Source organism: Neophocaena asiaeorientalis, unplaced genomic scaffold (assembly GCF_003031525.2).
Source record: "Neophocaena asiaeorientalis asiaeorientalis breed wild unplaced genomic scaffold, Neophocaena_asiaeorientalis_V1.1 scaffold59, whole genome shotgun sequence".
In the NCBI taxonomy this organism is placed as follows: Eukaryota; Metazoa; Chordata; class Mammalia; order Artiodactyla; family Phocoenidae; genus Neophocaena; species Neophocaena asiaeorientalis.
The window spans coordinates 13,032,475-13,056,052 of record NW_020174268.1 but is presented as its reverse complement, the minus strand read 5'-3'; the positions used below and the strand labels follow the sequence as shown (position 1 = coordinate 13,056,052).

The window sequence follows — 23,578 nt, the reverse complement described above, 5'->3', positions numbered from 1 at the left end:
AGTTGAATTTATCATTTGGTGCAGAAGTAAGGTTAATCCATATGGTTAGTGTGCCCATTTTCAGAAAATTTAAACAGTAGTATTTTTTATTTATAAAGCATTCCTTACTTTTCTCTGATTTTGAGGCACTGAGAAAATGAGGTCTAGTCATAATGAACCAAAATAATTAAAATGTTATGTAATGCACAATGAAAAAAGAGATGTTGCTATTGCTTACAAAATACAGAGTTATACATCTTATGAAACACAATGCTTTGTACCATTCCCTTTCAAAGCAGGAAATTATATTTTACCATAGACAATAGTGTAGTGAAAGTACAGCTTCACCAGTCTAGAATGCTACTGATTCTTCTTATTGCTAGTGTCACAAATTAATATCAGTAGAGGAATTAATGATCTTGAGTATTTTTACCCTAGATTTTTATTGTTCATACAAGATACCTAGTGGTTTCACTTTATTCTGAAATGGATAAGAAAGTGTCATAATTTGACAGTTGGCTCCCTTTGATGTCAAATGAAAGTGCCACATATCTTTCCTGTTGCTCATCATACATTTATAGGAAAGAAAAATTAGCACCTATATTTTTATAAATGAGAATGAGGATTTTAGGAAAGAAATATGAGTTTTATGTCTTTGTTAACTAATAAAGTAGAACAAAACTAGTATAAATATATACATGTGATTACTTCTAAATATCTTTATGAAATGATCTTAAGTTTGGAATGTAGGTTTTACAAGTAATGATATTGAAATCTAACATTGATTTTAAAAATAGATTTTTCCTTTATTTAAAGATAATTCATAGGTAAGCTAATTAAATTTGATAACTAGCTCTTGTGATATATGGAATTAGTTTATGATTTATAACTTGTTTTGTTTACAAAATAATTAAACTGTTAACCTGCAGTATGTATGTACATGTATTATATTTCCAAATTTTAAACAAGATTTAAATCTTCTACTTTTTTAAAGACGGAATTGGAAAATATTGAAGTGACACAAGGCATGTCAGCTGAGACAGCAGTAACTTTCCTCAGTCGATTGATGGCTATGGTTGATGTACTTGTATTTGCCAGCTCTCTAAATTTTAGTGAGATTGAAGCTGAAAAAAACATGTCTTCTGGTGGTTTAATGCGACAGTGCCTAAGGCTAGGTAAGTCTGTTAAGAATAACGGTGCATGTTAAATAATTACAGATTACTTTTTGATACTCTGTGATACATAAAGTATTAATGATACAATTTGATGATTATGTAATGTAAAGATTATTTTGTAATTCTTCAGAATTACTAAATTAAAAAATTATAATATCTTCACTTTGGAGATTTCATGGAATTGATCTTTAATGGATTCTAATTTGAAATAAAGTCAAATATATTTTGAGTTTTTTCAGAATCAGTTGGACAAAAACCTTTTTCACTGAAGTGATTTTAATGTAAATATATTTATGAATCCTTATTTTTGGTAAACGAATACAGAGGGTAGTTGTCCTGGGCACACAAATGTATCAGAAAACCAACAACTAGTTTTATACACATAATGCTAAAGGAAAATTGACCATGCCAATCTCACTCTTTCTCAGAATGCACAGTTAACATTAATAAACATTAACACTAATAAACATTACTGTACCTATGATTTTTTTTGCCGCTATCTTGTGTTACAAATAAAATTTAGTCCTGAAAACTCTTAGTAAATTTAGACCAGCTCCTTAGGCAGGAATCATTCTTACATCTGTTACCTTTTTTAAAGGGAAAAATTATTTATATTATTTAGTCTTTACAGGGGACCAGACAACTACTGTTTTCAGACCAAAATGGCTACTATTTTCATACTTGCCTTAAAGTGTGAACAGGGAGGACATGAGAAAGTAAGGTATTTGATAGGGAGGACGTTCTTGATATGTATTATTTTTATCCATAATTTTTAAAATTATGTAAAAAAAAAAATATATATATATATATAGTTGCAGGGGAGAAATTGTTTCTAATCCAAGGACGGAATAAGAACTTGATTTAAGAATGGTGGAATAAATGTACTTTTTAATGTTGTTTTGTATTTTTGTATTTTCCTGAGAGGAGTCATTTCATCTCCATTATAAGGGAAAGATTGATTGACCACATGGAGATCTCTCTGTCAGCCAAGAGGTGTGGAATAATTACTGTGGGCCATCATGGACATTTCCATTGATATTTAAGAATAGCTTACAGATTGAACTTTGTTAGAAAGAGAAATATTTTTTTAAATGCCCGGATATCTTGAAAACTGCATTTATTTAGTTATTCTGAACTTTTATTTCTGAATATATTCCAAAGCTTTACTGCTGATTTCATTTTTATCCTAATAATTCTTAGCAGATTTTTTTTTTTATCATCCACAGGAAAGTTTTATAAGTGAATAATAATGAAGCAAACAATTATATGTATGTGCTGTTTACTGTTCTAAGCACTTTTCATATATTGATTCAGTTAGTCCTCATAACAGTCCTCTAAGGAGGTTACTGTGTTTATACTCATTTTACCATGAGGAGACTGAGGCACAGATAGTTTAAGCAGCTGGCCCAAGATCACACAGCCCATAAGTGGCAGAGCCAGGATTCAAACTTAGGTGGCCTGATTCCAAAATCTGTACTGTTTATTACTATGCTTTACTGCTTCTTAAAATAAGTAAGTGAATAGACAGAATGTACTTATTGAATGCTTGTTGACAAAGGTGATGTTCCCACCATGAAAATAGGTAGATATTGGGACTTGTGAGGCTTGACTATATGGATGTACCCTGTTATTGCCTGAAATGAGGAGCTGTGCTCTATATAGTCACCAAGATAGTCATCTTAAGGGCAGGAGGCTTATTATTTAAAAAATCATCAAATATGAATAAGTTTTTTAAAAATTTTAATTGATCCATAAATTTCAGAATTTTGAAGGTTAGAAGGGGATAGAATAAGGAAGGATATATTGGGAGCTTCAAAGACCCTGTAGTATTCTGTTTCTTCAGCTGGTTGGTAGTTTATGGGTAATTTGTTTTTATTTTTTAACTACATGAATGTTTTATGTATACTTTTCATTACTGTGTTTCCTAATTTAAAACAATATTTATTGATCTGGTTGATTTTAAGGATAATAATGTGATGGAGAAAGTGGAAAGAAAGAAAAAATAGAGCCAAGCAATTTTTTAAAACGTCAAGGTCAGCAATTTACATCAATAATATGCTTTCATTTTTTAAAATAGTTTGCTGTGTTGCTGTGAGAAACTGTTTAGAATGTCGGCAGAGACAGAGAGACAGGGGGAACAAACCTTCACATGCAAGCAGTAAACCTCAAGAAGCTCCCCAAGGTGTGACTGCCACAGCAGCTTCCAAGGTAATTAAGCATTTTCTATGTTAAATACAATGTACCTTAAAAATTTTTTTTTTAAGTTCATGAGAACAAAGTGACATGGTATTGCTTGATAATCAGGCAAATGGAGGCTCTGGTCCTGGCTTCTCTTCTTCAGAATTGTATTACCAAGATTACTTAACCTCTCTGAGACTGGTAATTTTTGGTTACTCAATGAAGATACTAATAATTTCTACCTTGTAGGGTTCTTATAAGGAAGGATTATATCAGTACATAGCACTGAAAAGTTCTTAATTATTACTATTTTTAATAGTTACATATATTTTCACAGAGTTCAGTATATGAATAATGTGCTTTTTAAATGGATATGCTTTTGGGGATAGAATTCCCATGATAGTCAACAAAAATATATTGAATGCCCATGAAATGAATGAATGGTATACAGTATTTCAGAATGCAGCAGTGATTCTCATTCTAAATTAGCTCTATTTATTGTATGTTCAACTGACCATTTGCATCACTTCAGACTTTCAGTAATGTGACTTAAGGTCCTGCATGCTTGACTGTTGCTTAGTTCAGCTACAACTTGGAATCCCTTACCCTTGCTTTTACTATTTTATCTTGTTTATTTATTACTGTTTTATTTTAGTCACACTGTAGACTTCACGCAGTTCATCAGAATTTGTTTTAACCTTCAGACTTACACATAGCTTCCCCTTTCTTGAAATGTCCATCCTTATTTTTCACCCCAGTGACTCTGTTCCACTCTTGGCTTTAGCTTAAGTTCAACTCTCCGAGGAAAATGTTTTCTAATACCTTCACTGCCAACCCAGTCTAGGGGAAGTTCCTCTGTTTGATATTTTCATAAAACCTGGCATGTCTCTTGTCACTCACGGTACTTGTAATTAGATGTTTGATACTGAAACAATGAAGGCTCAATAAATGAAGGCATGAAGCAAAAGTTTAATTCATTTAAAAAGTTCTGTGGCTTCAAACTTTGCAGTTTTCAGGCAGAACAGCCACACATTTAGTTTATCTGTAGTGTAGCGTCTTTCTTTTTCACTACTGTTAGAGACACATTCCTAAAATAATTAGACCATATATTATTTTATTGCTGACAAGTCTCCACAAAACCCTTCATTGCTTAGAAAATTAACTAGAAACATATCAGCAGTCATGCTTCATGTTATTTGTGTAGGCACAGGAGACTGTATGTTACTTGAGGGCATGTTCGTTTCTTATACATCTTTGTAGTTACAGAGCGTATATCGCACAGCACAAACTCTAGAATCAAACAGTTCTGAGTTTGTATCCTGGCTCTACCACTTACTGGTTTTATGAACCAAGACACATTCCTTAGTCTCTTGTGCCTCAGTTTTTCATTTTAAAGACTGGAAGACAGTTTTCCAGTCTTTAAAATGAATATGTGTGTATATATATATATATATATATATATATATATATATCTTAATGTATAAAATGTTTGTATGAATTAAATAAAAAGCAATAATGCGTTAAAGTACTTAGTAATTCCAGAAATGCAGTGAACATGCAATTAATAGTATATATATATATATATATATATATATATATATATATATATCTTAATGTATAAAATGTTTGTATGAATTAAATAAAAAGCAATAATGCGTTAAAGTACTTAGTAATTCCAGAAATGCAGTGAACATGCAATTAATAGTAATTTCCTTCCTCTCTCTAGCAGTTAGCCATTCAATATATATATCATGAAATGAATAAATAAGTTAGTATTTTTGAGAGCTTAGATCTTAAAGGTGTCTACTTAATTCAGAAGATGATAGGGAACATTTCAAGCTTGTCAAGCCAAGTAGTACACTGATTGTAGAACATGGACAAAAAAGCGCAGTGAGAGGGAAATCCATAGTAATTTAGTTGAGCTAGTCAGTGTCTCTCTAGCAAGAACCTTGGCAATGAAAGATGGATTATAAGTGATGGATATAGAAATATTAGGGAAAAGTTGACTTGGTAAGAAAGCACGTTTCAGAATAGAGAATCAATGGAGAGAGTTGTTTTTTTTTTTTCTTCTCTATTTTTATTCATTTTTAATGTGACACTTGAGTAAGTAAACCTTAGTTAATTTTGGTGTGTTACTAACCTGAGTGAACTTGTATCAGTCACATGGTTTCTTTGCACCTCATTTTTTATACTTTCTAAAAAGGAGCAGTAATACAAGCTTTTCCTATAAAAACGTCTCGAATTAGATTATGGACATAGAAGTACTTTGTAAACTGTAAAATAGTATATAAATTAAAATATATACAAAGTTTCCATCTATGCTATGAATAGTATATTATTTCTTTAATCTTTCTCTGATAAAGATTATTAGCCTATTTTTACATATTAAAGCTGAGGTTCTGAGAGGTTAAGTATCTCACCTAAGGTTATATGGCTGGTTAGTCTTGGAATTGTAATGGAAGCCAAATAATTATCAACCTTCAAATACCATACTCTTTTCACTATTCTGTGCTGCAAAGGAGTCAGTCATCTTAAGAGTGAAATAGAATAATTCAGGTTTACAGAGAAACAGAAGGAGACTTATTTATTATTAATTAGTTAGAGTAACAGGTTACTTTATATGCAGGAATTGTATTTGGTACTTTACATATATAATCTAATCCACACAATTCTTAACATATTATGTAAGTGAAAAAGTACTAGATTGAGTTTCAGGGATCTTTGTTGTCTTGCAAGTTTGTTATGTGACATGTTACCTAAAATGTGTGGATTTTTGTGTCTTCAGCTATAAAAAGGATTTTGGTGGTAATGATCTTTAACGTCTTTCAGCTTTAATATTAACGCCACGACTAAAGTTTTTTTTTTTGCTCACCTTTCTAATATTCTGTAGATCATGAAATGCTTTCACATATGAAATCTCATGTAATAATGTAACGTAATAATTTCATACATTATAAAAGCATGATGGATAAATGAACGCGATGACTTAAAGAGATTTATTAACTAGAGGTGGGGAATGTGAGGCTCAGAAAAATTTACTAAAAAGCTTGAGGTCACACAGCAGAGATTTGAGCCCAGAGTATAAGATTAATATTTTTTATGCCATAATCTTCTAGCCTTTCTTTGTCTATAGTGGTAGCTATGCTGATAAAGAATAAGAACACTAGTAAGTGAAACCATGACAAGAGTAGAAGAGAACAGAAACAGTGCCTTGTAATAGCATATTGTTGACAATAAATGTTGTTCAATGAAGAGAGGAGGTAAAGAATGTGGCCAGTTTAATGACTGAATTAAAGGTATTAGAAATTATACTGCTATATAAGTTTCTGTATTATACTATTTTTTCACAATTCTCTCTCTTTTTTTTTTTTTTTTAAGACTCCACTAGAGAATGTTCCAGGTAACCTTTCTCCGATTAAGGATCCTGATAGACTTCTTCAGGATGTTGATATCAATCGCCTTCGTGCAGTTGTCTTTCGGGATGTGGTAAGTTATGCCTGCTTGATTTCCCAGGAAAAAACTTTCCACTGTCATTTGTGTAAAATAATTTAAATTTTATAAGAAAGCTTCATATTAAAACTAAATGTCCTAGTGTCAGGGATTGTAGATATATAACATGCTTAGCTTTATCTGAAAGCTTATTGATATGTTATTTTTTTTAATGACGTTAAATTTTTATTTAATTTTTGTATGGATACTAAGAATAGGGATAACTTTGAAAATTATACTTGAGTTTATCTTGAATCACCTACTCCTGTCTTTTAGTATTCCTTGCTCCATCTCTAGGTACTGAATATTTTGCTAATATCAATGTTCCTTATATTATGGATAAAAGGGATTAATTCATTAAGGTGTTATTGGCAGTTACATTTGGGGGGCAATTACTTTTGAGATAAGAATCTGCATTTTAAAATATAGATATCAATGGGAATTTGAGTTAGAAAGGTTGCTTAATAAAGCTTATTGAAAAGATAGCTTAAGGAAACGGTTTCATGAAACCCTCCAATTATATGATCACTTATCCAAAGTAAGGATAGATAAGATTGGCCTTTCCACAAATTGTGTAGAAACATACACAGCATTTCACAGCAGACGCAATATTGGCAGTACTCCTTAGTATAGTTGCAGTTTATCAGCCATTTTGGATTCTGTTTTTCTTATTTTAATTGATGATTTATGAAACGTAGAAGGAAGTTTATGTTTTAAACTTACATTTAATAATAAATTGGATAGAGTACTTTGTACTTGAGAAAGTGGTTAAAATATATTTAAGTCATACAGCATAATACTGCATGGTAGGAATATATGATAGAAAAATTCTCACTCTTTAATATATGTCAGTGCTTATAAATCACTAAGAAAATTACAACCATACCAACAGAAAAATAAGCAATGGTTGTAAAATATGAAAATAAGGTAACAAACATATGATTTAAAAGTCAGTATAACCAGCAGTCAAAGACATGCAAATTTAAAACAAGAGTGAGATAAATATTTTACCATTAAATAAACTAAAAAATTTAAATAATAGTACCTGTCATTACAAGGATGCATTGAAACATGCTCTATGACTTATCACTGGTAGGAATAGAAGTTGAATAAACTTTTTGGAAAGCTCTTTACCAACATGTGTTAAAACTCTTATAAATATTGATGCTATTACCCAGTGGTTCTCCTTAAGCTATTTAAGTCCATGTGCTCATCAGAGTTGCCTTCAGGAAAATTGATAACATTGTAAATATCCAATATAGAGCTTAATAAACCATAGTATATTCATTTAACAAGAAACTGTGCAGCTATTAACATCATATTTTTGAGGGAAACTTAGTGACATGTAAAATGCTCATGATATATTTTAAGGGAAAGCAGCAGTATGCAAAAATACTTATACTACGCAAATATTGCATTTGTATGCCAAGTGTACATACATGCACATGTTCACCTTTTTTAAAAAAGTCTGGAAAAAAGTACCCAAGTGCTACCAGTGATTATCTCTAGGTAAACAGTTTTTATTTTGTACTTTTTTTGTATTTTCATATTTTCTGTAGTAAACCTGTACTGCTTTTATAGTTAATTAAAAAAAAAGGAATTTTTTAAAATCGGAGATAAAACATATAATAGTATAAAAATCATGCTGTGAGAAACTCTATAATCTGGACTTGAATTTGGACTTGGGAAAAAAATTACTCACTAACAGTTTAACCATTTAGAAATGCGAATTACTCATCCTGAAAAAAAACATGTTGTGGAAAGAATTTTTTTTAAATACAGATGATTTAAACGTGGAGTATGTCTTCATCTCCAAGAGACCCATTCGAACCTAACATAGAAGGGGTTTATGTTAAGTGTGACATTGCATTTAAATTGTTAGTAAATTCTGAATCAGGTTATTGTGGTGGATTATCATAATTTTTCTAGTATCTATAGATGTTTTGTAACTATACTGGATAACTCAACAGTGGTGCTTATTAGCTTTCTTCCTGAAGGAAGGGAATTAGTGTTCTCAGGTGTACCTTCCAAACATCAGGGAGGTAACATAATTTGTGTTCATTGAGTTTATACTGTGTATCAGACACTTAGTATATATTACCTCAGCTTTCAGTAAAAGGTTAAGAGAAAGCTAAGACTCAAAAACATTAAGATCACACAGCTAGTGTGAGGTCGAGTCAGAATCCCAAGGTAGATCTTTGCAAAGCACTCTCTATTTTACCACCATATTTCATAAATTCTAAGGTACACTTTTATTTTCATTTTAAATAATCTCCAAAATTTGGAAGTGTTTTACAATTGCTATACTTTATAGTCAATTGTAGAAATTATAGTAAGATTTCTCCTTAACTTTTGAAATTTTTACGAATCAATAGTCATTTTTAGTTGCCTTAATTTCAAAACCACATGAGATAAAAAATTAGGTCTTTAAAAAAAATTATATATATAAAAGCTGTCTGTTACCCACAGAGTATGAAATACTAAATTCATAATATTTCAGAACAAATTTAATCGAGTGTGGTCATTTTTTGCGTTACCTGTACTAATTCTGTTTCATAGTATTAAATCATCAGTAAATATTTCTCATTGTCTTTTTTTCTAACAAATGCACATAAATTTTGAATCTTGCTCACATTGCGCCTAAATGAAATAGTAATGTAAAGTGCCTGTTTATGGAGTTACTAGACTTTAATGCATGTTTGTTTTCCTTATTTCTGTGTTATCTATGGACCAAGGTAATTACTTGCAGTTTTGGCTTGAGTATCACTTTTAACCTAGCTTAGAAAAAAGGCTTAATAACCATCTATATATGATGACTTGGATATAGTCTAATCTGGAAATAGTGTTAGAGGTCATTTAAATTTGTCCATTAACAATTTTTCCCTATATGATGATTATTTAGGCTTTTTGGATAGAACTCTCAAGGTTATATGGCTCTTTATAGTTTTGCAAAGCATACTTATTTTAAACTTATCTTCTCTACTAGACAGCAATCTGCGTTTTTAAAGCTATTACCGCTTTATCCTAACTTGGTCAGTCTTTTTCAGACCTTTTACCACGTTGCTGCTCTCCTCTGGAAAAATTTTATTTTGTCATTGAGCTTTTGAAATCGGGAGCCTCAAATATTGGCTCCCAATTCTGCACTGGAAAAACTACCTCATTTTTCCAGAGGAGAATAGTGGTGCTGTTACTTCTTTTTATCTGTTATGTGTCAGACATTGTGTTAGCTTTTTCTTAAGCTGCCATATCACACTTTTAGCTCATATTGAACTTGTAAACAATTCAGGCTTCATGCTCCCCCATTTGTACACCTCCCCTAGTTTACTCATATTGTTTCCTGCTCAGGTAGTGGTATGTTAGAATTGTATATGTATTCCAATTGTAATTTTATTCTGTTAATTTTTTTTCAGTTACTTGAAAGTATATTTGAAACTCTTGTCTTTTTTTTATTCAGATGTTAAATTATTCTTTTCAAGCTTGTGCTATCTGCATATCTTATAAATATGCATTCTCTGTTATGGAAGTAGTAGATACTAGTAGTGGAGAGGACAAAGAATAAAATTTTGTGGCATATTCAGCAAAATCTTAACATTCTCATTTTTTGAAATTACATTCCAACCTGTAAATCAGATGATATATTTATGGAGTTTTTTATCTATACTTAGATGATACTTACTAAATAGCAGTGTATACTTAGCAAGTTTTAGTAAAAGTTAAATGTCATATTTTGCCTCCATAAAGAAGATGAAACAACAATAGTTTCTTGTACTCAAAGAACTTATACTTTAAAAGTTTTGAGTGTCAACACTGCCTTTTCATTTTATGCAGGATGATAGCAAGCAGGCACAGTTCTTAGCTCTAGCTGTTGTTTACTTCATTTCGGTTCTGATGGTTTCCAAGTATCGTGACATTTTAGAACCCCAGCGAGAGACTGCAAGAACTGGAAGCCAGCCAGGTAGAAACATCAGACAAGAAATAAATTCACCAACAAGTACAGGTACTTAATATTTGTCTAATTATTTGAATTTTCATCATCATTTATCTCCTTTTTATTTCATTTTACATCTAGATTTAAACTGGTTCTATTCATAATCACCTCAAGTATTTATAAGTAGGTGGTATATAAATGCCGATTTAATATTCTTTAATTACACAAAAATGTAGAATGATACTTCCTATATTCTCATTTTATCAGAGTTTTGGTTTTAATTTTTCTATTTATTAATACAAATCATTTATACTACTGTTTAATATGCAAATAACTCATATATTTTAAATGTATAATTTAAACTTTATAAACATATGAAAGTAGGAGGTCCTTATAGAGTAGTTCAATATCAACAATAAGCCAAAGTGTAAATCTTTATAACCAAGATCAAAGATAGCATCCCTCTTTCTTTCCTTTTTCTTTCTTTCTTTCTTTCTTTCTTTCTTTCTTTCTTTCTTTCTTTCTTTCTTTCTTTCTTTCTTTCATTCGTTGTGTATAGTTATTTCAGTATCTAAATATTCTGTCAGAGGTTTATAATAAACAAACATACATTCTAAACTTTATACCAAAGTTGCTTCAGCTAAAATCAAAAAAAGACTTCTAGACATCAGTGAACCATTTTGGATCATGTTGTCTTTCTCATCTATAGAAGATGCTCATGTTGTAGGAGTTCATGCATTATCAGCTTTATCTACTCTGCTTGGAAATGATAAACACATTTTCTGGCAACTAATATTTTAATATCATGGGGAGCCTTTTATCAATTGCATTTCTTGCCGGGTGTTTACATCAAGGTTGTTTCTCTGTTGTTTGCAGTGTGACCTTAGTAACCCAGTGGTTATTTCATGTACCTCTGGATTAATTTGTAATAGAAATTATCTTTCCTAAATAAATGCATATGATATACAAATTAAATGAATATTTTTAAAAGTGAGTAGAAATTAGTGGTCAAATCTCTGCATTTTGTTTTCCATATTCATATCATATCTCATTTACTTTTTATCACTGTTGTGGAAATACAGATTTATATTTAACTATAATTCTTTGCTGTTGCATGCTGTATTTATTTTTAGTACGTAAACATGATATTTCTTTGTTGTATACTTTTACTTTTAACTTTATTCTTCAAATTAAATGTTATCCCACCATTGCAGTTTATGTCTTTTGACCATTTAAAACCCTGAGACTCTATATGTTAATCAACTCTTTCTTCATTTTTAATACATGCATAACAGTCATATATGTATAAAGCAAGCAATATTTTAGTGAACCTTCCAGTTCTGATTTTCTTCTGTTTGTATGTCTCTGTATATGTTGCTAAAATTACTCTACTTAACGAGTATATTATTTCCTTTCTCTTAATACATAACTTCTTTCCTTCCTCCAGAGATGTGGTCTTTACTACTAGTATGTTTGCATGTTGTAGTGATATAGAACTGTCTTGGATCTTCAGTGGACCATGTTGCAGGTTGTTACATGCTGGCTCAAATTTGATTCCATAATTTTCTCCACAGTTGTGGTCATACCATCTATCCCTCATCCAAGTTTGAACCATGGATTCCTTGCCAAGTTAATTCCTGAGCAGAGCTTTGCCCACTCATTTTACAAAGGTAATATTAACCTCATCTCCTGACCTGTTTGGATATTCTTAAATTTCATAAATTGTTATACAATAACCATCCATAATCTAATTGTTTATAAACAATCATACACCTCAGGTTTCAAGAAGATATAATATGTTGTATTTATACCTGGCTATTGAAAGCAAAATATAGTTTTTATATTTATATTCCATTATATTTCTTTAAGTATCATCTGCAAATTAAGGCTACCTAATTATATGTATAATAATATGCACAGTGGTGGCATTCACTGGAGATTGCAGAAGAGTCACGTCTTATTAGTGGGACTAAATTAGCCCTAAAATGAAGGCTACTATATAATGACAACAAAAAAGTTGAGAAAAACAAGCCTCGAAAGCATCAAACTCATAAGTTATTTAATTTTCTGTCAGAACAAAATTCCAACTCTTTTTAAAGGAATACAAAAAAATTCTTCACCAAACAATGTAAAATTCAACATTAAGCATCTAATAAAAAATCATTAAATGTGCAAAGAAGCAAGAAAATGTGATGCATAAGCAGAAGAAAAAAATCAGTCGATAGAAACAGATTCAGAAAGGATAGATATAGCAGAATCGTCAGATAAGGGCATTCCAACATCTATTATAAATATGTTCAAGATGTTTTTCAATTTAAAGGAAAAAGTGAACATAATGTGAAGAAAAATGGAAGATTTTTGTAAAAGAACCAATTTGCAGTCTTAGAAATGAAAAATAAAATAGCCAAAATGATGTCTCTGGGTAAGATTAACATGAGATTAGTCTGTGCAGAACAAAGGTGAGCCAAACTATGCCCCCCCCCAGGATTTTCCCGTGTACACACCCTGCATAATTCCTGAGACAGTGAATATGATAGATTTTACTTTTGTGACAGGGTTATGTTATATATGTTAGCACAGTTGCTTCTTTTTTTTGGCTTAAAAGAGAAATGTATTCTCTCATAGTTGTGGAGGCTAGAAGTCCAAATCAGAGTGTCAGCAGGGCCATGCTCTCCCTGAGGGCTCTACGGGAGGATCCTTCCTTGTTTCTTCCTAGCTTATGGTGGGTGCTGGCAATCCTCAGCTTTCCTTGGCTTGTGTGAGCATCAACTCCAATCTCTGTCTCCATCTTCACATGACCGTCTTCCTAGCTTATGGTGGGTGCTGGCAATCCTCAGCTTTCCTTGGCTTGTGTGAGCATCAGCTCCAATCTCTGTCTCCATCTTCACATGACCATCTTCTCTCTGTGCCTGTGTCCAGATTTCCTTCTTTTTGTAAGAATACCAGTCATATTGGACATGGGCCCCTTTCTAATCCAGCTTGACCTCATTTTCACTTGATTATATCTTCAAAGACCCTATTTCCAAATAAGGTCATATTCACAGGTTTTGGGGGGACATGAATTTGGAGGGAACATTATTCAATCCATTGTAACTACTCAAGGGTTGGTTCATTGCTTTGTGGGTCTTTTAGTCTTGTCTTTTTTCTTCTCCTTTGATACTTGATTTGCATCTTTTTAGCACAGTTGCTTTTAAGAAAAGGTGATTATACAGGTAACTCTGACCTAATCACATGAACCCTGTAAAGGCAGAGAGTTTTCTCTGGCTGGTTTGGAAGAGGAAATGAGAGAACCTCAAAGTGTGAGAGGGATCTGAAATAAAGGAAGTTTTTCATTGCTGAGATGGAGGTGACCATGCAACAAAGACCTGAGATCACCTTGTAGGAGCTGAGAGCACTTCCCGGCAAGGGACTGAATTCTGCCAATAACCGGAGTAATTTTAGAGAGGACCTTGAGCTCCAGATGATACCACCATGCAGTGTACTTCATACATTGGCTAATGATATGGAAGAACAACTTATGGAACAAATAAAGCAGCAAAGTATTTCTTATTACAACTTGATGAATGGACAGATATTTTTCATAAACGTGCAAACTTTGGACATAATGATGAAATAAAGGAAAAATTCTTTTCAGCTTTATTGCTTACAAAGGCATCTAACTCTGAGTTGGATAAACTAAGAAGGATTAGACTAAATTAGATTAGATTAGATTGGAGTGTCGTCTGGAATTTGTTTTGTGTAGAAGTGTGTTCCAAAAGGTTAACTGCAGTGTCTAGAATATACTCTGGAGTGGTTAACCTGATTAAGGAGCCTGCATCAAAATATCTATGCACTGCTTTCTTTATCAAGAAAAGTTTACTATGAAACAATTTTAGCTGAACTGCATAATGGTCTTAGTGGTATAATAAAATTTTGAATTACTTTAAGGCCGATGTGGTAAATTTTCTATTCTTTTTTTTTTTTTTTTTCCCCAATACGTGGGCCTCTCACTGTTGTGGCCTCTCCCGTTGCGGAGCACAGGCTCAGCGGCCATGGCTCACTGGCCCAGCCGCTCCACGGCATGTGGGATCTTCCCGGACCGGGGCATGAACCCGTGTCCCCTGCATCGGCAGGCGAACTACTCTTAACCACGGCGCCACCAGGGAAGCCCCTCTATTCTTTTAATTATATGATAATATGGAAGGTGATAGTAAGTAACTGTTACTGCGTGCTGTCATGCAGTGGTTATTGAGAGGAAAAGTTCTGTTGATGATGTTGGAAATACAAAGTCAATTCTTAGTGTTTTTACAGGATAAGAAACCAGTTTCATTCCACTCTTTAAAAATTAGTAGAACTGGCCTCTTTGTCAGACATATAAACTGTGTTAAATGAACTTAGTACTTCCAAGCAGGAAAGGATTGCATCATGTATTTTTAGTGTGAGAAAAGATGAAAGAACAAAAATAAAAGTTAGAATGTTGGAAGTACACAGTTTCTATGATATCTTGCATAATTTAATAAAAATTATTTTAATAATATTTATTATATAATAGTTATTAATGAAATATCTCTATCTTAAGAATGATCTTGATTTTGCTCATCTTGAAAAGTTATCTCCTGTCATTTTATGTATTTGATAGAATGTCTTGTATTTTATTTTACATTAAAAGGAGATACGTATAAACAAAATTTATGGATCTGGAATCTATTTCTTTCATTGAAATATAATTTATGTTTGATTATAACTATATGGGATAAATTATTGGAAATGAGTATTGAAGAACATTGAGGGTATATTTTGAAGATACAGCATTTCTAGTTTCATTTTGGGTAAAAGTATAAAATGAATACATGTTCTGAGCTCTCTGAGTTCTCATTCTATCAACATAACTCTGTGACACGGCTTTCTCCACTCTGCGTGTTATTAAAATAAAACAAAAATAGGCTAGCTATATGTTATTCCCATGAGTAGTAGTATTACCAGTTCTACTTGGATTAGATAAGTTTACAAGCAAAAGTTCATCACATTATAAACTTTAAATATTTATATTCCCAGTATTTGTTCAAAATGTTTATATAGGCATTTCTTTTGGGGGATCACTCTTTGCTTAAAACTTTTTGTTTATTTATGTGTACTGAAAAAAGTTACAAGTACAGTAACATTTGTCTAGATTGATCACCTATATCCACACTTTCAGTCAACAACATGGATAGTTTTTGTATTTTTTTTCCCAATTTACCTTTGTTCTGATTATATATTCATTGAAATTTAATTTTATGTCTATGGAGTCAAATAATACAAGCTTTTATGCTTTTATTTTCTGTTTTGAGAAGACTGATCTGGACTACTCTTCAACTCCTTCACACTTTACTGCCTTTTTTCACCTCGTTATTGAGCCTTTTAAAAAATTCTGAACTAGCTCTTTGGCCTCTCTCTTCTTAATCTTTGATAGTCCTTCAGCCCTTGGAGTATTGCGTAGTTTCTTCCTTGGACTTCTTGTCTCTAGTCATTTAGTCCAGGGGCCCCCAACTCCCGGGCCACAGGCCGGTACTGGTCCGTGGCCTGTTAGGAACTGAGCCCCACAGCAGGAGGTGAGGTGGGAGGCAGGCGAGCCAGTGAAGCTTCATCTGCAGCTCCGCTCCCCATCACTCCCCATCGCTCCCCATCGCTCCCCATCGCTCTCCATCGCTCCCCATTGCTCCCCATCGCTCATATTACCACCTGAACCATCCCCCCCACCAACCTTCCGTGGAAAAACTGTCTTCCACGAAACCAGTCCCTGGTGCCAAAAATGGTTGGGGACTGCTGATTTAGTCTGTTACTGATGACAAGTTTTAAAATAACATTATTATATAAAATAATAAAGTAATGAATTGTAATTTATATTTAATACATTCACTTAATAAATATTTTATAATATAACAAATAATTTTTCTTTCTAAAAATTTCTAAGGGATTCCTATGGTTTTCAAAACAGTTAAAATGTCTTAACTTATAGTGCCAAGACTACTCTAGTTCTAACTTATCTGGATTACTACAGTCGTCTCCAAAGTGGTTTCCTTGCCTCTTGTCTTGCTGATCTTTATTTGATTTTTTTATAGTTTTGCCGCAGTTTATTTTAAAATATAAATGAGATTACGTCTCTTTTTGACATAAAAATTTCTCATAACATTTAGAGTAAAATATCACTACCTTCCTAACTTCATCTCATGTGGTTCTTGCATCTGCTCACTACAATGAAACTACCTTTTAGTTCTTTAATCATGCCAAGCACTTTCCTGCCTCGTGATCTTTGTATTTTGTTCCTAGTTTTTGGCTCTCTCTTCTCCCTATTTTTTGTATGATTGGAGAGTACTTATCCTTCAGGTGTCTGGTTAAAGGTCACCTCCTCAAAGAGGCTTTCCCTGACTGCTATAGCTAAGGAGCTTCCACCCCACAACCACCTTATTTTCTTATCATGGCATCCTCTTTATTTCCCTTCTTGCACTTATACAATTTATTTATTTGTTTGTCTATTAGAATGTGTGCTTGAAGAAGGTAATTCCTAATATGTAGCATGGCACTTGGAAGTACATACAGTAAATATTTGTTAAGTAAATGGGTAAGTTATTGAGAAAGCTAAACAATTTTTAAAAAGCTGAATATTGATGGTAGCCATAAAATGTATTTCATTAATAAACATACTTAAAACAGAGAAAAGAAATTTTTATTCATAGCTTGTCCTAGAAGCTGTAGAAGCTTTATGTTAATTTTCCACATTAGGTTTCAAAAGAAGAATGTTAATATGTAGGTGAACTTACAAATAAATATGTTGTATTAGTTTTCCTCTAGCAATTTATTGTCAGGGAAAAGAATTATGTTCACAGGAATTAAAATAATTAAGATATTGTGCCACTTATACGAGAACAGACATATGGCATAAACAGTCTACAAATAGGTAGGAATTTGTATGAGTATTTCATATATAATAAATATAACTTTTCTAATCAAATGGAAGAGGAAGTATTATTTGGCAAATGGTATTGGTATTACCAAATGGGGTAGCCAATTGAAAAAAATAAATTTATATCCTTATTCCATATAACAGGCTAAATAAATTCCACATGTATTAAAATTTAAAGCGAAAAAGGAAACTGAACATAATTCAAGAAAATTAAAATTTATGTAATATAAGAAAAGATGTTTTAAATCATAACATCAAGTTGTAAAGATATGACTAAATAAGTTTTATTTATCTGCATGTCTGAAAATGTTAACAAAATTAAAAGAAAAAATGCAAACAGGAAAAAATTTACATTTAGTGATAAAAGTTAATCCTTAATAAATAAAGAACTCTTACAGATCAATTAAAAGAATATATCACAGTAATGGAAAAATGTAAAAAAATAGCTGAACAGTTAATAAGAGAAAGGCAATGTAAGTACAAATAAGGGAAATTTATTTAAATCTACTCATAATCAAATACATTTATACTGAAACAAAACTGTACCAAAATTTTCAAATTGGGCAAAATTTTGAAGGGTGAGAATATAAATAATGTGCATTTTACATAGAATAAAAATATCCGTGATCCTTGTTCTACTAATTTTACTCTTAGAAGTATATATTAAGGGAACAATGAAAGATATGCCAATAATTTTTTTACCACTCAGTTTTTATTTATTGCATACTTAGAAATAAAGCTAACATTTATTAAATAAGTTGCTACATTCATATAATCAAACACTATGATTTCAGCTTGCACATTTGTTATTTTATCTTTTGGAGTCATTTTTAATGGACTCGTAATTCATTATATGGGTACATTATAATTTATTTTACGAGTACTCTACACTGTCATTTGTATAATATTTATAGAATTCTTATTGAATACTGATGTCAAATATCCTATATATTTAATCTTATTTATAGCTGAAAATCATGCTCAGTTTTCCCTAACAAATACTTTTTTTAAACTTCGACTCTTTAAAATAAATGTCTGTTTTCAGTATTAGTAAGGGTACCAACAAAAGCCTCCCTCCTCTCTTTTTTCTTTCATCTTCTAATTTGATCTTTTTTCCAACTTACCTTATGATTCATTCATTATGTATTTGCTGAACAAATGAATGGTTTCCTATTACATACTAGGTACTGGAGTTACATAATAGTGATCACAAAGTCCCTATGTTTATGAAGCTAACATTCTAGTGAGGAAGATAGACTTTTAGAAACCACACACTTAAATATATAATTGCAAGCTATGTTGTATTCTAAGAAATAAAATTACAGATTATTATGAGAAGGTACAAAAGAAGAAACAATTTAATTTGGGGGTTGGGAAAGGCCTTATAGAAATGATATTTAAGCTTTGAACCAAACAATGAAGTCAGTTAGTTTGGGAAAAAGACTGGGGATAGTGGAAGCACATTTCTGAAAAGGTAGCCACGTATTCAGAGAAATTCCTTGGCATATTTTGGGAACGTATGTGGGTGGAACATAAGGATCAAGTGAAAGGGAAGCATTCCATGAATTTAGACAGGTAAGCAGGAACCAAATCATGTAGGGCTTGTAAACTATACTAAGGATCTGGTTTTTAAACTAAGCAGAGGAGTGTTATATTAGTGTTCCATTGCTGCCATAACAAAATACCACAGACTTACTGGCCTAAAACAACACAAATTTATTATTTTATAGTTCTATAGATCAGAAGTCTTACATGGATTTCACCAGGCTAAAATCAAGACATCCTCAAGGCTGCATGCCTCTCTGGAGGCTCTTGAGGAGAATCCATTTTCCTTGCCTTTTCCACCTTCCAGAGGCCACTCATATTCTTGGCTTATGGCTTTGTTTCTTATTCCTCCATTTTTAAAACCAAGAACTGTGCATCTTTCGGGCTATTCTTCTGTAGTCATATCTTCCTCTGAGCACAGCTAGGAAAGGTTTTCTGCTTTGAAGTTTGATTGAGCTGACCTGGATAATCCAGGCTAGTTTCTTCTCCAAGCCCTTCCATTTAATGTCCTTTTTGCCATGTAAGGTAATATTCACAGGTTATGGAGATTAGGACGTGGACGTCGTTGGGAGAGAGGGGCATAATTCTGCCTGCTACAAGTATCATACAATTTTACAAGAGTATTCTGGTTTATAATTTTACAAGAGTATTCTGAGTACAATGAGGGAATAGATTTAGAGGGGCATTGAGGGTAACTGAATAAACCATCGGAGACTATTGCTTTCTAGGTAAGAACTGCTATTGCTTAGGACTAAGGTGTAGCGGCAGTAGAGATTAAACAGGAAGATAAATTAGACATACTTTGGAAGTAAAATTGACAGGATATGGTAAAAGATTGGATCTGGGGCATGAGGGTATGAGAAGTTTTCAAAGATAATACCTAGCTGTCTGGTCTGAAGTACCAAGATGATAAGTAATCATTTGTCAAAACAAGCAAGAACGGAGGTAGATTATTTGAAGAGAATGACCAAGACTTCCATTTTTAGATGTATTAATTTTGAGATGTCTGTGGAAATCTTCTAAGCCTTTGGGAAACTAAATCAAGCAAGTACATTACAGGTGATAGCCTGATACATTTCTTAATCCTCATAGCACACATAAGGTCTATATTTTTCAAGTGCGGTCCTTGCAGCTTTCAAAGCGTAACTAACTTGTTCAAGATAACATGGAAAACTAGTAAGTTGTGGAGCCAGAATTGAAACCTTTATCAATTTGACTACATTCCCATTATCTTTCTTATGACATATCCTTTTCAGAAAGGAAGGAGAAATACCCAAAGTACCTGAAGGGAGGTGGGAGTAAGAGGTTGTTCTTTTAGGGTGGGAGATACTGATCTGCAGATAAAGGGACCAGAGCTAGGGATGAGAGGTAGAAATTGAAGATAAGTAGAGAGAATAGCCGATAGAGTGGTTGGGATCTGTATTTTCTTTTCTCTTTGGCGTTTTGGTTAATTTTTATGCAATTTAACTAATTTGCATTTAATATAAACAAGATATACAAGTTATATACAGATCTTTATGTTTATTTTAAATTACTCTAATGTGAATAGTTTGCTTAGTATTACTGTTTGAAAAGCAAATAAGTAATCTTGATGTAATTTTTAGTGCTATACTAACAAGAAGCTATATGTTCCTTTCATGTTATTCCTTGTTAAGGTAGTTTGGAAAATAGCAATTTGAGTAATTTAATAGGTAAGAAATATTGAAACACTTCATAAATTATCATAAAACAAGATTTTTGGCGGAAGGAATGTGTTGAATGAGGTCACCATGTAGAAATCATGTCATTTGTTGAACTTAACCCCATATTTTTCCGAACATGCATTAGATGAACTCATTAGGTTCAATGAAAAACAGTAAGAAAAAGAGGCATCTGGCACCCAACTGCCTGTTCTGACAAGATTAAGATCACTCAGGCTAGTAATATTTCTCCTTTGTGTACTGACATGGCCTATTGCTACAGAAACTGTGGAGAACTACTGAAAAGTTGGAAGTCTCCTGTCAGTAATATAACCTGCACAGGTGCAATCATTTATACTTTCTATCCTGCTCATGCTTAGCTTCTATTGAAGTCACTTGGGTTAAATCCTCAAAGTACTTTAGTGTTACAAAGAAGCATCCTGGAAACATGTAATTCATCTAAGCTGAAGTTTGTGCTATCATCTGAGAGTGTGTTCTATAAATGCATAATGGGAAATTAAGGTAGGTTTTTTGAGTACTGACCTGTTTTCTATTTGCAATTACTGTTATAAAATTTTTCATTGGTGTTTATTTTTATTTCTAGGTGAATAAGATCATAAACTTTACAAAACTTATGTATTTGAATAGAATTCTTATTGAAATATCAAAATTACTGCTCTCTTGAAATAATTCTTTTATCATTCACAGTAAAAAAATTAAGATTTTTATTACTGTATAAATATTTTGATGAGGCATTTGAAAATATTTTAATATTCAAATTTAATAAACTTTTAATTGTGTTTTATAATCAAGAGGTCAAAATTTATGTTGAAGTTCCATGTATCTAGCTACTGAGTTATAGATTTTAGTTGTCTACTGAGAGAGTCAGTTGAATAGAAAAGCAAAAAATTGTATAGTTGGTAGAAAAAATCTTTTTATATGACACCTTGTGGACACAAACCAAAGACTTTTATTTTCTTAGATATTTTGTTTGCTAGCAAAATGCTTATATTTCAGACCAATACAACTTGAAAAGTTTACATTTTTGTGTAGCTCTTAATGTAAACCACATCATAAATAAAGATTCTGAGACATCATGTTAGGGTAAAGCCAAGCCTGTAGACAAGATCTATAAATTAGCTAAATTTAGACTAAGTGCTAGACTTGACTTTATGCCTTTTGACAATTACACTCTTTAAGAAAAGTTAGCCCATGCTAGTAACTATTCCACTGTGATATTTTGTTGATGTTAGAGTTCTTATTTTGTTTCTGTGTTTACATTCTCTGTCCTGTTGCCATAGAAATGTCACTACTGCTGTTTAATTCTCTCCTGAGTTTTCTGCTGTAATTGTTTTCTCTCCAAGATTATGTAATCTGTAGATTAAACATGCATTAAGTAAACTCAGTAGTATCTCTAAGAGTGGAAATAACTGGCTTAGCCATCTTCCCATCCTATATTCCTAGGTAATTTCATCAATTTCCAAAATTTGATTATCACCTCTGTTTGAATGTTCCCTAAATATATGACCATACTTTCCTTGACTTACAGATATAAATGTCCCAGAGATTCTGCATACTCAATTAATTCATTATTTTCCTGAACAAACTTGCTTCTTTTTTGCTTTCTTCTTCAGTTAGTGACATATCACCGTTCTTTTTTTTTCTTTAAGCTAGATATTTCAGAAGCATCTTGATTCTTTCTCTTCTATATTATTCCTAATGCTATTATTCTGATTTGTCTTAATCTGCTCTCACAAGGTTTTATTTAAAAAATGCCAAATTGTTATCTTTACCTCTTAACCTTTTTCCTTCTCTAGTGTTTTGCCAGTAATATTACCGAAATTTTCTGTCTTCTCAAAAAAACTTTATATAGTTATTTTAAGTTTTAGCCTTAAGAACAACTAAGAAAAACCTATTTTTCATGTTGTTCATCTAGTGTTTGAATATTATTATCATGTTCTATGGAGTAATCTTTTGTTCTTTCAATTCTAACATCCTTGCCCAAACAAGCAAAACTAAAACCTATTTAATAAATATGAGGAAAACTGTCACATGACATGGACTTGTGAGAGATGTATATCTTTAGTTTCTTGTTCTAATAACCTTTCAAATCAAAGAAACAAAGAAATAAACAACAACAACACCACCTAAGGGCAGTTTCGGTACTTCCCTGGTGGTGCAGTGGTTAAGAATCTGTCTGCCAGGGCTTCCCTGGTGGCGCAGTGATAGAGAGTCCGCCTGCCCATGCAGGGGACACGGGTTCGTGACCCGATCCGGGAAGATCCCACATGCCGCGGAGCGGCTGGGCCCGTGAGCCACAGCAGCGGAGCCTGCGCGTCCGGAGCCTGTGCTCCGCAGTGGGAGAGGCCACAACAGTGAGAGGCCCGCGTACCGCAAAAAAAAAAAAAAAAAGAATCTGTCTGCCAGTGCAGGGAAGATGGGTTTGTTCCCTGGTCTGGGAGGATCCCACATGCCGTGGAGCAACTAAGCCTGCGAGCCACAACTACTGAGCCCACGTGCCACAACTACTGAAGCCTGCGTGCCTAGAGCCCATGCTTCGCAACAAGAGAAGCCACTGCAATGAGAAGCCCACACACCACAACAAAGACCCAACAAGCCAAGAATGAATGAATGAATAAATAAATAAACAAACAAACCTAAGGGCAGTTTTATAGAACTTACA

General features: G+C 32.6%; 1 protein-coding gene across 2 annotated transcripts in view; it reads left to right on the top strand.

Annotated features, from left to right (window-relative positions):
• The window catches only part of NBEA (neurobeachin), a 609,882-nt gene that overhangs the window by 197,926 nt on the left and 388,378 nt on the right, over positions 1-23,578 (top strand). For both annotated transcript variants that reach the window (XM_024755508.1, XM_024755505.1), the window contains 5 exons: positions 974-1,154; positions 3,232-3,362; positions 6,711-6,818; positions 10,650-10,818; positions 12,324-12,419. In XM_024755508.1, coding sequence (XP_024611276.1) covers positions 974-1,154; positions 3,232-3,362; positions 6,711-6,818; positions 10,650-10,818; positions 12,324-12,419 — 685 coding nt within the window. The remainder of the gene's footprint in view (positions 1-973; positions 1,155-3,231; positions 3,363-6,710; positions 6,819-10,649; positions 10,819-12,323; positions 12,420-23,578) is intronic.